Source organism: Meles meles, chromosome 3, assembly GCF_922984935.1.
Source record: "Meles meles chromosome 3, mMelMel3.1 paternal haplotype, whole genome shotgun sequence".
Classification (NCBI taxonomy): Eukaryota; Metazoa; Chordata; class Mammalia; order Carnivora; family Mustelidae; genus Meles; species Meles meles.
The window spans coordinates 64,480,494-64,494,024 of NC_060068.1; the positions used below are offsets into that span (position 1 = coordinate 64,480,494).

The following is a 13,531-nucleotide window of genomic DNA, read 5'->3' on the forward strand; positions in this document are numbered from 1 at the left end:
CTTCACTTGTCAAAGTCCTACCCGTATTTTCACACTCTGATCCATTAACCTCTCTTTGAAGCCACCTCAGATTCTTCTCACATAATAACTGGTCTTTCTTTTCTCCTCTCCCAATGACTTAATTACTCCATTGTGGCAGTCTGTCTTTAATTAAAGGTCTTGACTGGACAGGGTTTCATTATAAGTGCCAATTTTGACTAATTGGTAATGGCAGCCTATAGCACTATATATTAGAAAAATATTCTAAGGGTATACTTAAGTTTCTCATGACAGAAAGTACCAAAACAGATCTGATGCCATCCCTGAGTACAGAAAAAGAGAGGAAACAAAGGGGCGCGTGGTTGGCTCAGTGGGTTAAGCCTCTGCCTTCCACTCAGGTCATGATCCCAGAGTCTTGGGATCAAGCCCAGCATCGGGCTCTTTGCTCAGCGGGGAGCCTGCTTCCTCCTCTCTCTCTCTGCCTGCTGCTCTGCCTACTTGCGATCTCTGTCAAATAAATAAATAAAATTTTAAAAAAGAAAGAAAGAAAGAAAAAGAGAAGAAACAAACTGCTTATGAAACCCAACTTTGTTATTTACCGCCATGTCTGTGTCTACTCAGCTAGACCATGTGTCCTTAAAGACATCTTTCTATTTTCATTGCCTCTATCAAAAATCAAATTTTATGTTTGATTCCTTAACACTCTACTCCCTGATTTTAAAAATTTGCAATATAGAATGGCAAATATGACATTTGAGATAGAATGTGATATGGACAAGAAAGATATAAATGCTAATGAAGACCCCTGAAGACTGGGAAGGAAGACATGGAGAACAAGAGGGGGAGGGCAGGTATTTATCCAAAGGAAATGAAATCATTATCTTGGAGAGACATCTACATTCCCAAGTTCATTACAGCATTATTTACAATAGCCAGGATACAGAAACAAATTAAATGTTTGTCATTGGATGAATGGATAAAGGAAATGTCACACACACACACGCGCGCGCGCACACACACACACACACACACACTCACAGAAGAATATTTTTTAGGCTTTAAAAAGCCAGTAAATATAAGTCCAGTGAAGTTATCTCTTAACTGGGAGTTAAATTCTAAAACAATGAAAGTGGAAAACCTAATATAGTTAAAATTATCTTTGAAAATTCCTTCCTTGCCGTATAACATAATGTACATTTTAAAATATTAACCAGGTACCCTATAAATTATTAACTCTAAACTTCAAGAGGCACTGCATAGGACAATGAAAACTACCAAATATGCGGCCAACTAAGCATTCAAACCTTTCTGCCCTTAAAATACCTATCGAAATACTAGAGGAGGATGTAGAGTGAGTAGAAGATGTCTCTTTCCCTGTAGATTTTATCCCATTTCTTAAAAAGTGGTAAATCTATCTACAGTAAATATTTACTCATGGGCCCGTTTATTTCAAAATAATGTACATACAAGAACTTAGTGAAAGGTTTGGAACATACTTGGAGCTTAACAAATGTTTTCTGGATTTTAATTTAAATTTTGCTTATTAGACTCACATTCAAACTGTTTTTCAAAAAGTTGTTTAGAAGACCTCAGTTGGCTTCCTATTGTAAGGGCCTATTTAGCCAGAGTGGCCCCACCTCGATTGAACAGCCATTTTGTTGTTTATGCAGTAAAGCTTAAATTGACCCTGCCACCCCCTACCCCCTCCCCCAGCTTATTAAAAAGAAAGTCGGGGAAACCAGTCCCAGGTAACAAAGCCCAAATACAAGGGTGGGTCAGGTCTGGTAGAGATAACGGGCCCGAATGCAGGGATGAGTGGAGTCAGGTGGAGACATCCAATCAGTAAACCCTGCATACTGTCTCCCTAGCTACCAAGGAGTGTGGGCCCCGCCTTTTGGGGGCCAATTCTCACCAAGGTGATAGGCTAGTGCAATTGTCTACTGTGGGGTGAATTGTAGTTCAATTGGCCAGTGACCTAGCATGACTGTGCAGCTTTCTCTGTGTATTGCAATCTCATGGACCACCAGTTTGTGGCCAGGCTCAACCACATGGTCTTTGCTCTATAAAAGTTAGTCTGTGAGGCAGGGAGGAGTCGCCCTCTCTGTAAGGGGTGACCCTGACTGGTCTGTTTGACGGTTGGTTTGATTCTTGATGCGTGGCGTGAAATAAAGCTTTGCTTGACCTTCGCTTTGTATCAGTCTCGCTCCTTTGACCATGGACACATTACTGGGGTCCCAACATTGGGGACCCAACACTATCTTCCCAGGTTGGCATCTTCTCTGTGGTGCAGTGAACAGTTGTCACTCTTGCCATTTATACTAGTTATAAGACACCCTACCATAATTCTGGAACTGTATATTAAAGGGTTTTTGTTCCCCAAACTTGAAAATTAGTAACATCCAATGTTAACTAGGATAGGGAAATACATGTCTTGTATACTTACAATAGTAGTGTGAACTATATAAATTTTTTTGGAAAAATTCATCCTGTCAGTGAAATAAAAGTAGAAGTCCTTATAGTGGCAAGTACCAAAACCAGCTCACATGTTCATCAATAGAGAAATAATTGAAGAAATTATGGTACCCCCACATGTGGAAAATGAGGTCCCTTGAACGAAAAACTAGATAGGTCTGTATGTATTGATTAACAAAATGCCTGTGACATTTTTAAATTAAATAATTTGTGACATAATAGGCAAAATATTAGTACTATCTTTTTTTTTTTTAAAGATTTTATGTATTTACTTGACAGATAGAGATCATAAGTAGGCAGAGAGGCAGAGAGAGAGCAGGGAAGCAGGCTCCTTCTTGAGCAGAGAGCCTGATGTGGTGCTCGATCCCAGGACCTTGGGATTATGACCTGAGCCGAAGACAGAGGGTTAACCCACTGAGCCACCCAGGTGCCTCAAGTACTATCTTTTTAAAAGATAAGAACTGCAAACTCAAAGAAAAATAAACCTACAGGTATCAGTGTTTATACAAGCCCTTAAAAAGTATGGAAGGATATACCCTAAATTGTTAGAATTGGTAACGCCAAGGAGGTGGGGCAAGCCAGTGTTTGAGGGAAGAGCAAGACTATCATCTCACTTTTGTTCCTCTCTTGTCTCAAGGCCAGATCCAAATTAGGGCTAATAGGACTTAAAAAAAAAAGACAATTCGGAGATAGAATGGAGGTGGAAATGGAGTGGATGGGATATGGCAACTTTTCACCTGTGGTGGAGAGGGAAATGAGGAAGTCAAGGAGAACTCATTGATTTCTAGCCTGAGCCACTGCGGGCACCGTGCTTTCATACATAGGAACAGGGGTACCATGAAGAGAAGTGAAATCTTTTTTATTGTTACCAGAGGAGAAATGAGGAGTTTGGGTTATCTGTCAAAGTTATGTTGCTTCTTATTTTAAATGATAATTGCTCCTATAGGAAAGCTTCTTACTTGGTCTTGAAACATGGGGGAAAAAACACTGCTTTATAATTGTATTTCATATGAACTGTAGAAGAACCAGACTGGCATTTACATTTTTACTTTATCCATGCATATTATTCCAAAACAAAAGAATATTTCTTTTTTTTTAAGATTTTATTTATTTATTTGGCACAGAGAGAGATCACAAGTAGGCAGAGCAGCGGGCAGAGAGAGAGGGGGAAACAGGCTCCCTGCTGAGCAGAGAGCCCAATGTGGGGCTCGATCCCAGGACCCTGAGATCATGACCTGAGCTGCAGGCAGAGGCTTAAGAGGCTTAACCCATTGAGTCACCCAGGTGCCCCAAGAATATTTCATTTTGAATTGAAAGAAAAATTATAGCAATTTAAAATCATGTCAAATGTGTAAAGAAAAGTCAGTTTTCCTGTTATATTCAAAGTGGCATCGAGTATAAAATATGACCTATAAAATTTTTACTCTGTGTCTTTTGTGTTGTTTTAATATAGTTTCCCCCTGCAAGTGTTTATTTAACTTAATGCTTGTAAATTAATAGTATATTGTTACAAAGATATTCTGTAGGGGCAGCCTTGCAAAAATTTTTAGTTCTAGAAATAGCTTGTGCACTCTAATTCTACAGAAAGCAGCACTAGAAATTTAGCCCCACTGAGTATTTGTTCCTTACAAATACTGTTGAAATGCTGGATACATTTATTTCTGTATAATTACATCATATTTTATGCTGGGATTGAAGTAGTAGTGTGTAATCCATCAGTATGACCCTTTTGCGTAGATAAATGAGTAAACAGAGTTACCTGAATAGATCACTTTAATTTTCAGCTCACTTGTATGGAAATCAGCTGCTCTCACATACCTTCATTCTCCATCCATTCATCACTGGTCATATTTTTATTTCAGACACTATTCCTATGTAGTCTTCCTAGTTGAATTATGTGGGGTTATCCATGGGGAATGTTTTTCATATTATATTTGTTATCTCGAATCTGAGTTAAAACAAGAATTCTTATAAGTGCTGTGTTTTTATTTTGACTCTAAAGAATTTCGTGAATTTAAAAACTTTCAGAGAACTGGGTGATTATGGCATGGTAATGCACAAGATGATTCATTTTTTTTAAAGATTTTATTTATTCATTTGACAGATAGAGATCACAAGTAGGCAGAGAGGCAGGCAGAGAGAGAGGAGGAAGTAGGCTCCCCGCTGAGCAGGGAGCCTGATGTGGGGCTCCATCCCAGGACCCTGGGATCATGACCCAAGTCGAAGGCAGAGGCCTTATTCCACCGAGCCACCCAGGCACCCCAAGATGATTCATTTTATTGACTAATTCTTCCAGTTTGAGAGAAGCTATATATGATCCCCCACTGGAGGAAATGGGAAAGAGGTAATAAATTTAATATTTTGTAATATTTCTTGTTTTTCAGAAAATAAATACTGCTGGAACCAGTAATGCAGATGTCCCCCTGGCTGATCCCGGAATGTACCAATTGGATATTACATTAAGAAGGGGTCAAAGTTTAGCTGCCCGAGATCGAGGAGGTAAGAACATAAGAACAACACTACCTGGAAATTTATTCTACATGTTTTTGGCAAATTTTGTTTTCCTTATGGTTGCTTAAGTTAAAAAAAAAAAATCAACTTTATTATTGTGATTTTTAGAAGGTTGGGTTCAACAATAAGGTTTGAAGTTTTATTTGTCTCCTGAGACCATGGAGAAAGAGATTATGATGCAAATTCAAAAACTCTGAACTGGTCATGACCCAAACAGTATGGTCCCTACCAAACTGTTGACAAATTAGACTCTACCTTATATATTACCAGTGACATAATTGGTTCGTAGATGAGGCACTTATTTGGAACCCTATCAGAAGTAAACCATTTGGCAGACCTGAAATGCTTGCTGCATAGATTTGCTGGTTAAATCTGCTGAAATTGCAGAATCCAGGGCAAACATTCTGCCAAAACTTTGGAGGTTCCCACTAGCGATTTTCTGAGTGTTGTTTGGAACTGGCAGTAGTCTCACAGTAGGTCTTTGTAGGTCTTTGTAGGCCATGATGGAAGAAGAAACAAGGAAAATACTCTCTAGTTTCTGGATTCCAAATTTCAAGGCGGTCTCCTGGTGCACTAGCCTTGGGCTACGTTAGGGATTCCTTGAACCCACACTAGAGGCAGCCCCAGGGATGGATCAGAGGTGAACTATGGAGGAGCAGCCTGTTCACAGTTCAAAATACTAGCTATTCAGGATAGGGAGGCCGGAGGGCCCTAAGGACCCACAATTCCAATTCCAAAGGAGGCTAAATTTGAGTGTAACTCCTCCAGGAAGGAAAGGAGGTAGCCCTTGAACATCTAACAGTTGTCAGACAACCTGAAAAGCGCTCCTGACCTCATGCCGTCTTGTTTTTCTGCTCCCACCCTATGTGACATCCACAATTCGGGTACAGAAGGAACCAAATTAGGGTGACAGCTTATAATTCTATCTCTTGTCTCTACAAGAATAAAATGGAGAAAATAATTTAGTATAATAGTGGGTTTTTTTAAGACTAGAAATTTTACAGCTAATAGATTTAATTTTTGAGTAAAAGCTAGTGAATGAAGGTGTAATTGGAAATGTCGAATTTTAACACATGTATTTTTCAAAATTAACCATCTGGTTAAGTATCTGAAGACAAATTTTTATTGAATTGAACTGCTTGTCTCAAAAACAGTTACAATTAGATTAGAGAAGGGAAACAATGATATTAACACAGTATTATTTTATTGTATATATGTATACTATTTTTTTTTAGGTTGAGGAGTATTCTTACATTCTGTTGCATCACTTGATTTAAATCAGCCATCAGGAGATCAAATCTTAGTCCTAGATATGCCCTCCCAACAATGTTAAATACATATGCACATAGTTATTTAATACATTGTTTGCAATTATAAAATACCTATCCATAGGAGAGGTGGTTAAATAAAATATGGTACATCCACATGATGAAATGTTATGCAGCTATAAAATAAAGAATAAGGAAAACCTCTAGGAATTGATATGACAAGAGTTCTAGGAGGTGCCTGGGTGGCTCAGTTGATTAAGTATCTGACTCTTTATTCTGTCTCAGGTCATGATCTCAGTGTCACGGGACTGAGCCTCTCATCAAGCTCCTTGCTCAGCATGGAGTCTGCTTGAGATGGTTTCTCCCCCTCTCCCTCAACAACCCTCCAAAATAAATAAATCTTCAAAAAGAAAAAAAGAAAAGAGTCACAGGATATTATTATTATTTTTTTAAGATTTATTTATTTAACAGACAGAGATTATAAGTAGGCAGAGAGGCAGGCAGACAGAGGAGGAAGCAGGCTCCCCGCTGAGCAGAGAACCCGATGTGGGGCTTGATCCTAGGACCCTGGGATCATGACCTGAGCTGAACGCAGAGGCTTTAACCCACTGAGCCACCCAGGCGCCCCGTCACAGGATATTATTAAGTGACAAGGCAAAATACAAAAGATTATTGACAGTATGGAATGTAAGAAAGAAGGGAATGTTATATCTGTTCATTTATTGAAAAAGAAATATTGGAAGTAAAATCCAGAAACTAATGACATTAATAACACACATAATATAGGTAAGAACAGGTGTCAAGAATGAGTGATGGGAATGGGATAAAAAGGTTTAGGAGGAAGAGATTTTTCTCTGAGTAAAACTTATGTAGTTCTAATCCTTTAATTATGGCAATATTTCAGAACCAACTAACTAAATAAATAAGTAAATATCAATTAGAATGTATAAGGAAACCAAAATTGATGGTAACTAAAACCATTCCTTAGGAGAATGAGGACTAAAATAACTAATCTAAGTGACCATGTAAAACAATATTTGGATTATATACCATAATCAAAACAAAACAAAACAAAAACTCTATGCATGATGTACTCTAGAGCATGACTATCAATTGTGAAACTACTTAATGTGTATAATGGGACTGAACAAATTCATAAATATATTGTAGATGATGAGAGCCAGTTTCTCCACTGTTGGAGAAAGAAGTTACAAACATAGAACAAGGGAAAGCTGCAACAAACCTTCTGGTTTTAGAGACTCATCAGTATGAACTAATTAAAGATTTTACTTATTTATTTAACAGAGATCACAAGCAGGCAGAGAGTCAGGCAGAGAGAGAGGAAGGGAAGCAGGCTCCCGGCTGAGCAAAGAGCCTGATGCGGGGCTCGATCCCAGGACCCTGGGATCATGACCTGAGCGGAAGGTGGAGGCTTTAACCCACTGAGCCACCCAGGTGCCCCATGAACTAATGGTTTTTAATACATATACAGATAGACAGAAATTAAGATGGGTGGAAGTGTGTGTGGGTGTGGGGGGGCATGTGTGTGTGCGCGCACGCATGCATGCATGTGTGTGTTTCCTATATCTATGTGCTAAGAGGGCCTAGAAACAATCGCAAACATGTAATGACAGAGTAGCACGAGATATGTGTTGGGCCCAGATTTTAGTTTCTAAATATAATTTTCCCAAGAAAAGTAAACATTGCTCCTGGAGAAATGGTTGATTGCAGATCTGGGCCAGGGATAAGACAAGATGAGCCCAGAGTATTTTGCAGTCCCAGACAGTAAGGAATTAATAAAAAAAAATTGATGTCATGATGTCAAAACAACATAGAAGCCAACTTAAAAGAGCTCCTAGTGATCAAAATGTGACCAATTTCAGCAACAAAATAAATGATGGTAATAATGAATTCTAATCCATCAAATAATATACATATGGGTTCATGCTGGTAAGTAAATAACTGAATAAATAAATAAGTGGGGTAGAAGGTACAGCTTTTCCTTATGGTACAACAATCCGATGAACAAATGTAGAAGGGAAAATAAAAATAGAAAATCACCTTTTAACAAACACCACAATAATATTTTGCTGGCAAAAGTCATCAATAGATTCTAAAATTATAAGTGCAAAATTGTGATGAGACACAGTATATTTGCATCATTTCAAAGCATTTCCTAACAACATCCATATAAATTACAAAGGGGGAAATAGTGACTTTACAGTGGAGAAACTTGGAAGATACCATCTTATCCATGTGTACTGAGAGAGACAGATAACATGGACCTCCTGATATGTTCCACTGAGAAAGGCACATCATTTCTCTGACAGTCTTGTCAAAAAGTGCATCCAGTCAGCGTGATCATGAGAAAACATCAGATATACTCGGCCAGGGTCTGACCTGAGCGGCTGCCCTGTGGACAGGGCTGCGTGATCTCATCCCACCGTTCCCTGTCTCCACAGTTGTCAGTCAGGATGGCACTGTCCACACACGCCGTCGTTCCTACGGTTGCACTCTCAACAGTTGTCTCTGCCTCAAAGAGGAAATTTTTTTTTTAAAGATTTTATTTATTTATTTGATAGACAGAGATTGCAACTAGTCAGAGAGGCAGGCAGAGAGATAGGGGGAAGCAGGCTCCCTGCTGAGCAGAGAGCCCGATGCGGGGCTCGATCCCAGGACCCTGAGATCATGACCCGAGCCGAAGGCAGAGGCTTAACCCACTGAGCCACCCAGGCGCCCCTCAAAGAGGAATTTTTTGAAGTCAACAAGAGGGCCATATTCTTACTAAAAATGGGGAAAAAATACTCTGTGTAAGTGAAGAATATCCCAGTGTGTTTAAAGTGCGAACTCCAATCCAACTTCACTGCTTTACTTACCTGGCCTAACATTTATGAGGTTTTTATTGAGTAGATATGAGAGGAGATATTTAAACAAAGGAAAGAACCTGAGTTAAGTATCAGATTGATTAAAATTGATCTTGGACCTACCTGTGAATGACAGCTATGCTCAGCCTGTGATTGAACAGGTCGTACTGGGTGACTTCACACTTGTGAATTTGTATACATAGAAGATAGTTAAATGGAGATGGATCATTGGAAGGGAGAAAACAAGCTAAGAAATGCTGCAGGGATGTGGGGGTATAGTTTTGAGGCACTGAAGTGGGGTTGTGGATGGGGAAATGGAGAAGGAAAGGAAAATATCAGAGGCACCTAGGGGAATATGTGGTAGCATCGTGAATGAGGGAGCACAAAAGAACTATTGAGATTTAATAGTCATAGTACCGGGGAGCAATGTGGCTTTTAGAAAAAGGTGACTGTCCGCAAAAATATTTTTATAACTCTTGGAACTAGCATAAGTTTATTTTTATCATTTATTACACTGATGCCCTCACCTACTACCCAGCAAAACCAAATGCCTATCCCTGCTCTGTCCCATGTCACCCTGGCGTGGAATTAGTGGGATGGGAAATCACTTGACCATCACTAACATAGCTACAGTATTTGACCTTTTCATCTCCAGAATCTTCCCTCATACATAATGGACATGGAGTTGGGCTTAGCAGTCAAAACTGGCCATTATTTTTCCATTTTTATAACCTTTTTTACAGAACAACAAGTAGATGACTTCTCAAAACACTACTGCCTCTCGCTAAGTTTTATCATGTCTGCTTTAAGCAACCTGATGAACTAGAAACACATGATCTTAAAGAGACCGATGCACATAATTTCAAAGTCAAGCTCAACATTTTATTAGCTATGTGATTTGGAGTGTTGTGTACAATCTCTCTGCTGCAATCATAAGGTTCCAGAGTTAGCAAATAAAAACACAGGATGCCTCATTACATTTGAATTTTGGATCAACAACACATTACTTTTAGTATAAATACATCTCATCTGATCCACAGTATAATGAATACAGATAATAATATTGTACTGTAACTATGTAATGTATTGCTACAATGACAACATGTGACAGCTTATAAATTTATCAGAGTAACATGCCCAACGCCTCAAACTTACACAATATTACATGTCAACTTTATTTAATAAAAAATTAATAAAAATTTGTCAAATAAATAATATATTTCATGTAATATTTAAGACATACTTTACTAAAATGTGATATATTATTTATCTGAAATTTCAATTTAACTGAGTTCCTTATCTTATCTGGCAGTCCTGTGACAATCACAATGTCTGGTTATTATTAGAAAAACACCATTTGTATTTTAATTGGATTAGGTTTTGGGGGACCATATTATAATCTATCACATTTGAATGTAATGTCCTGACATGATTATTTGCATTGTTAGAAAAGTAAGAGCGATCTGTGTACTTATGTCTGGCGATAGCAATTGCCTACAATTTGATTTCTTGTAATTTGTACAGTGGAAGGTGTATTAATTTCCTAGGGTTGCTTTAACAAATTAGTGCAAACTTGGTGGCTTAAAACAACAGAAATTTATTATCTCACAGCTCTGGAGTCCAGGAGTCAAACAATCAAGGATGTGGTAGGGCAACACTCCCTCCAGATGCTCTTGGGAAAAATTCTTTCTGGACTCCGCTAGTTTCTGTTGATCCCAGACGTTCCTTGGTTTGTGGCAGCATCACTCCGACCCTGCTTCCATCCCTACAGGGTATTTCCCTCTGTCTCTCCACACCTCCAGTCTCTGCCCCTTTCTTTCATAAGGACAGTCATTGGATTTAGTGTTTTTACCCTAAATCCAGGATGATCTCATCTCACGATTCATACCGGCAGTACACCTACAAAGACTCTGTTTCCAAATAAGGTCACATTCACAGGCACGGGGTTAGGACTTAGACGTATATTCGAGAGAACCCAAGTCATTCCACTACAGAGGACAACTGATTCTCTTCAAATACTAGGAACAAATTTAAATAATCAAAGAAGTGATCCATGTTTTATGTCATTTAAAGAAGGTCTTAGGGGGTGCCTGGGTGGCTCAGTGGGTTTAAAGCCTCTGCCTTCCACTCAGGTCATGATCCCAGAGTCTTGGGATCAAGCCCAGCATCGGGCTCTCTGCTCAGCGGGGAGCCTGCTTCCTCCTCTCTCTGTCTGCCTCTCTGCCTACTTGTGATCTCTGTCTGTCAACTAAATAAATAAAATATTAAAGAAAGAAAGAAAGAAAGAAAGAATGAAAGAAAGAAAGAAAGAAAGAAAGAAGGTCTTAGAAGTAAACTATGGCATATAACATTTGAATGAGACATTAGATCGTCGGCAGGAAAAAAAAGTGATCTATGTGAATTGTTTATTGTGACTCTATCTATAACCATGTTAGAAGTCCCTAGCTGAGTAGAGTTAGAGAATTCCAGTCACTCTGCTCTTGAGTGTGATGTGTCACCGCCAAAGGAGAGTTTCCCGAGTGCTCTGAGTACAATGTTTTCAGGCTGGAGTAAGAATTCTAGAAACCTGGGGATGGAAAAGGATCTAGAAGGTTTTCCTCTGCAAGCTTCACTTGCCTCACAGTTTAGTGAAACCTCCCTAACCGAGACCTTATATCAGTAACAGCAGTAACAGACAGCCAGATCTGAGGAAATGATTGGAAAGCCTTTTTTTTTCCCAAAATAAATTCGGTTTTACAAAACTGAAACATATTTTGTATTCTAAGTATAAACAAGCCCTTTTCAAGTTGGAGGACCTGCCAGCAATTTTGTCATTAGAATAATTTATGAGAAGTTTTCAAGAGAGTTAGTCTCTGAGTGTGAATTATGCCTCAGGGGCAATATTTGGCGTTTACATATATTTCCTCTCATCTTCACGGGATTTGGCTGTAAGGGCAGCCGCCACCCCAACACATTCACCCACCTTTTGTTGTTCAGGATTCTCTGGTTTGGGCCCTTAGGAATTTCCTCTGTGATAGAATGGCCATATATTCTGGTTTTCTTGGGGACAGTGTTGTTGTTGTTTTTTTTAGACTGTTAACTGACATAATTGTTAATAGTGTTCATTTCACTATCAAAAGGATACCCATTCTAGAGATGTACTATATATATTGATGCTTCCTAGAAAAAATTTCTAGTCCATTAAAGTTGATCAGGAAATGAAGTACCGTGAGCATCCCTTTTTTTCCCCCAGAATGCAATTTGTATCATCAGAAGAAAGTCTATCTCTGAGCAGATTTTGAGATACTTTTTTGGCAGCTCCTTCTTTAGACTTACAGTCTTAAGGAGCTATTTTGATCAAGAAAAGGTCTGTCATGTTACCTTCTTGTGCTAAGATGGTAAATTGAATATGTTTTTAGTCGATTTTTTTTGCATTTCTTACAAATGATGGAATCAGGTATAACTTGTTTTACCCAATACAGACACAATCATATATATACCTGTTAATTGTCATTCCTCTCACCAGTTTCCTACCATTGGGGAATTTAAAAAAAAATCACAGCAGCTCAGAGTTTTAATAATAGTTATTTTACATAGTCTATAGTCTGAAGTAAAGCTTTATATATACATACGCAAATACAAATATACATACATATATATACATATATATGTGTATATACACATCCATATATAGATCAGTAAGCTTCTGCAGAATACATGTATTCTGTCCTGTTTTTCCTGTCTTATTTTCATAGGTGCAAAAAACATCATTCATTGACATGCAAAGATTCCCTTGCTACATGTTAATATAACTAAAGCCATACAATTACTGAACCCTGACAATGAACTTCTACCTGAGATTTTGTAAATGACTCCAGGACTTCACCACTGTCCTAGAAAGATTTTAACACTGGTTTTAACACTCCATTTATCCTGAGCCAGAGCAAAGAATCTAGTAACTCTTCCCCAGGTGGTCTGCAGCGCTGTATACACCAGGCTGTTCCTTTCTTCAGAATTCCCATGGTTGGCCAAGAAGTGACATTCTTTACCAAATGAAAATCTGAAACTCTTTAAGCCACACAGCCATTACTGCACCCATCTCTGGAAAAGACTCTGAAGATAATGTTTCTGTAAATGAAATACAGTCCTATCACACTTAACTAAATAATACCTACTTTTAAAGGATTTTTTTTTTAAGATTTTATTCATTTATTTGACAGGGAGAGATCAGAAGCAGACAGAAAGGCAGGCAGAGAGAGAGAGAGGGAAGCAGGCTCGCTGCTGAGCAGAGAGCCCGATGTGGGACTCGATCCCAGGACCCTGAGATCATGACCTGAGCCGAAGGCAGCGGCTTAACCCACTGAGCCACCCAGGCGCCCCATAATACCTACTTTTAAATGCACTATTTCTTATATTATTATGCCTACAGATTTACTTTGCTTAATTATATTTAGACAG

The 13,531-nt window shown here is 38.7% G+C and overlaps 1 protein-coding gene across 10 annotated transcripts in view; it reads left to right on the forward strand.

The window, feature by feature from the left end:
• MCTP1 (multiple C2 and transmembrane domain containing 1) overlaps positions 1-13,531 on the forward strand; it is a 535,159-nt gene that overhangs the window by 234,980 nt on the left and 286,648 nt on the right. For all 10 annotated transcript variants that reach the window (XM_046000381.1, XM_046000382.1, XM_046000383.1 and 7 more), the window contains exon 2: positions 4,836-4,950. In XM_046000381.1, the coding sequence (XP_045856337.1) occupies positions 4,836-4,950 (115 nt within the window). The remainder of the gene's footprint in view (positions 1-4,835; positions 4,951-13,531) is intronic.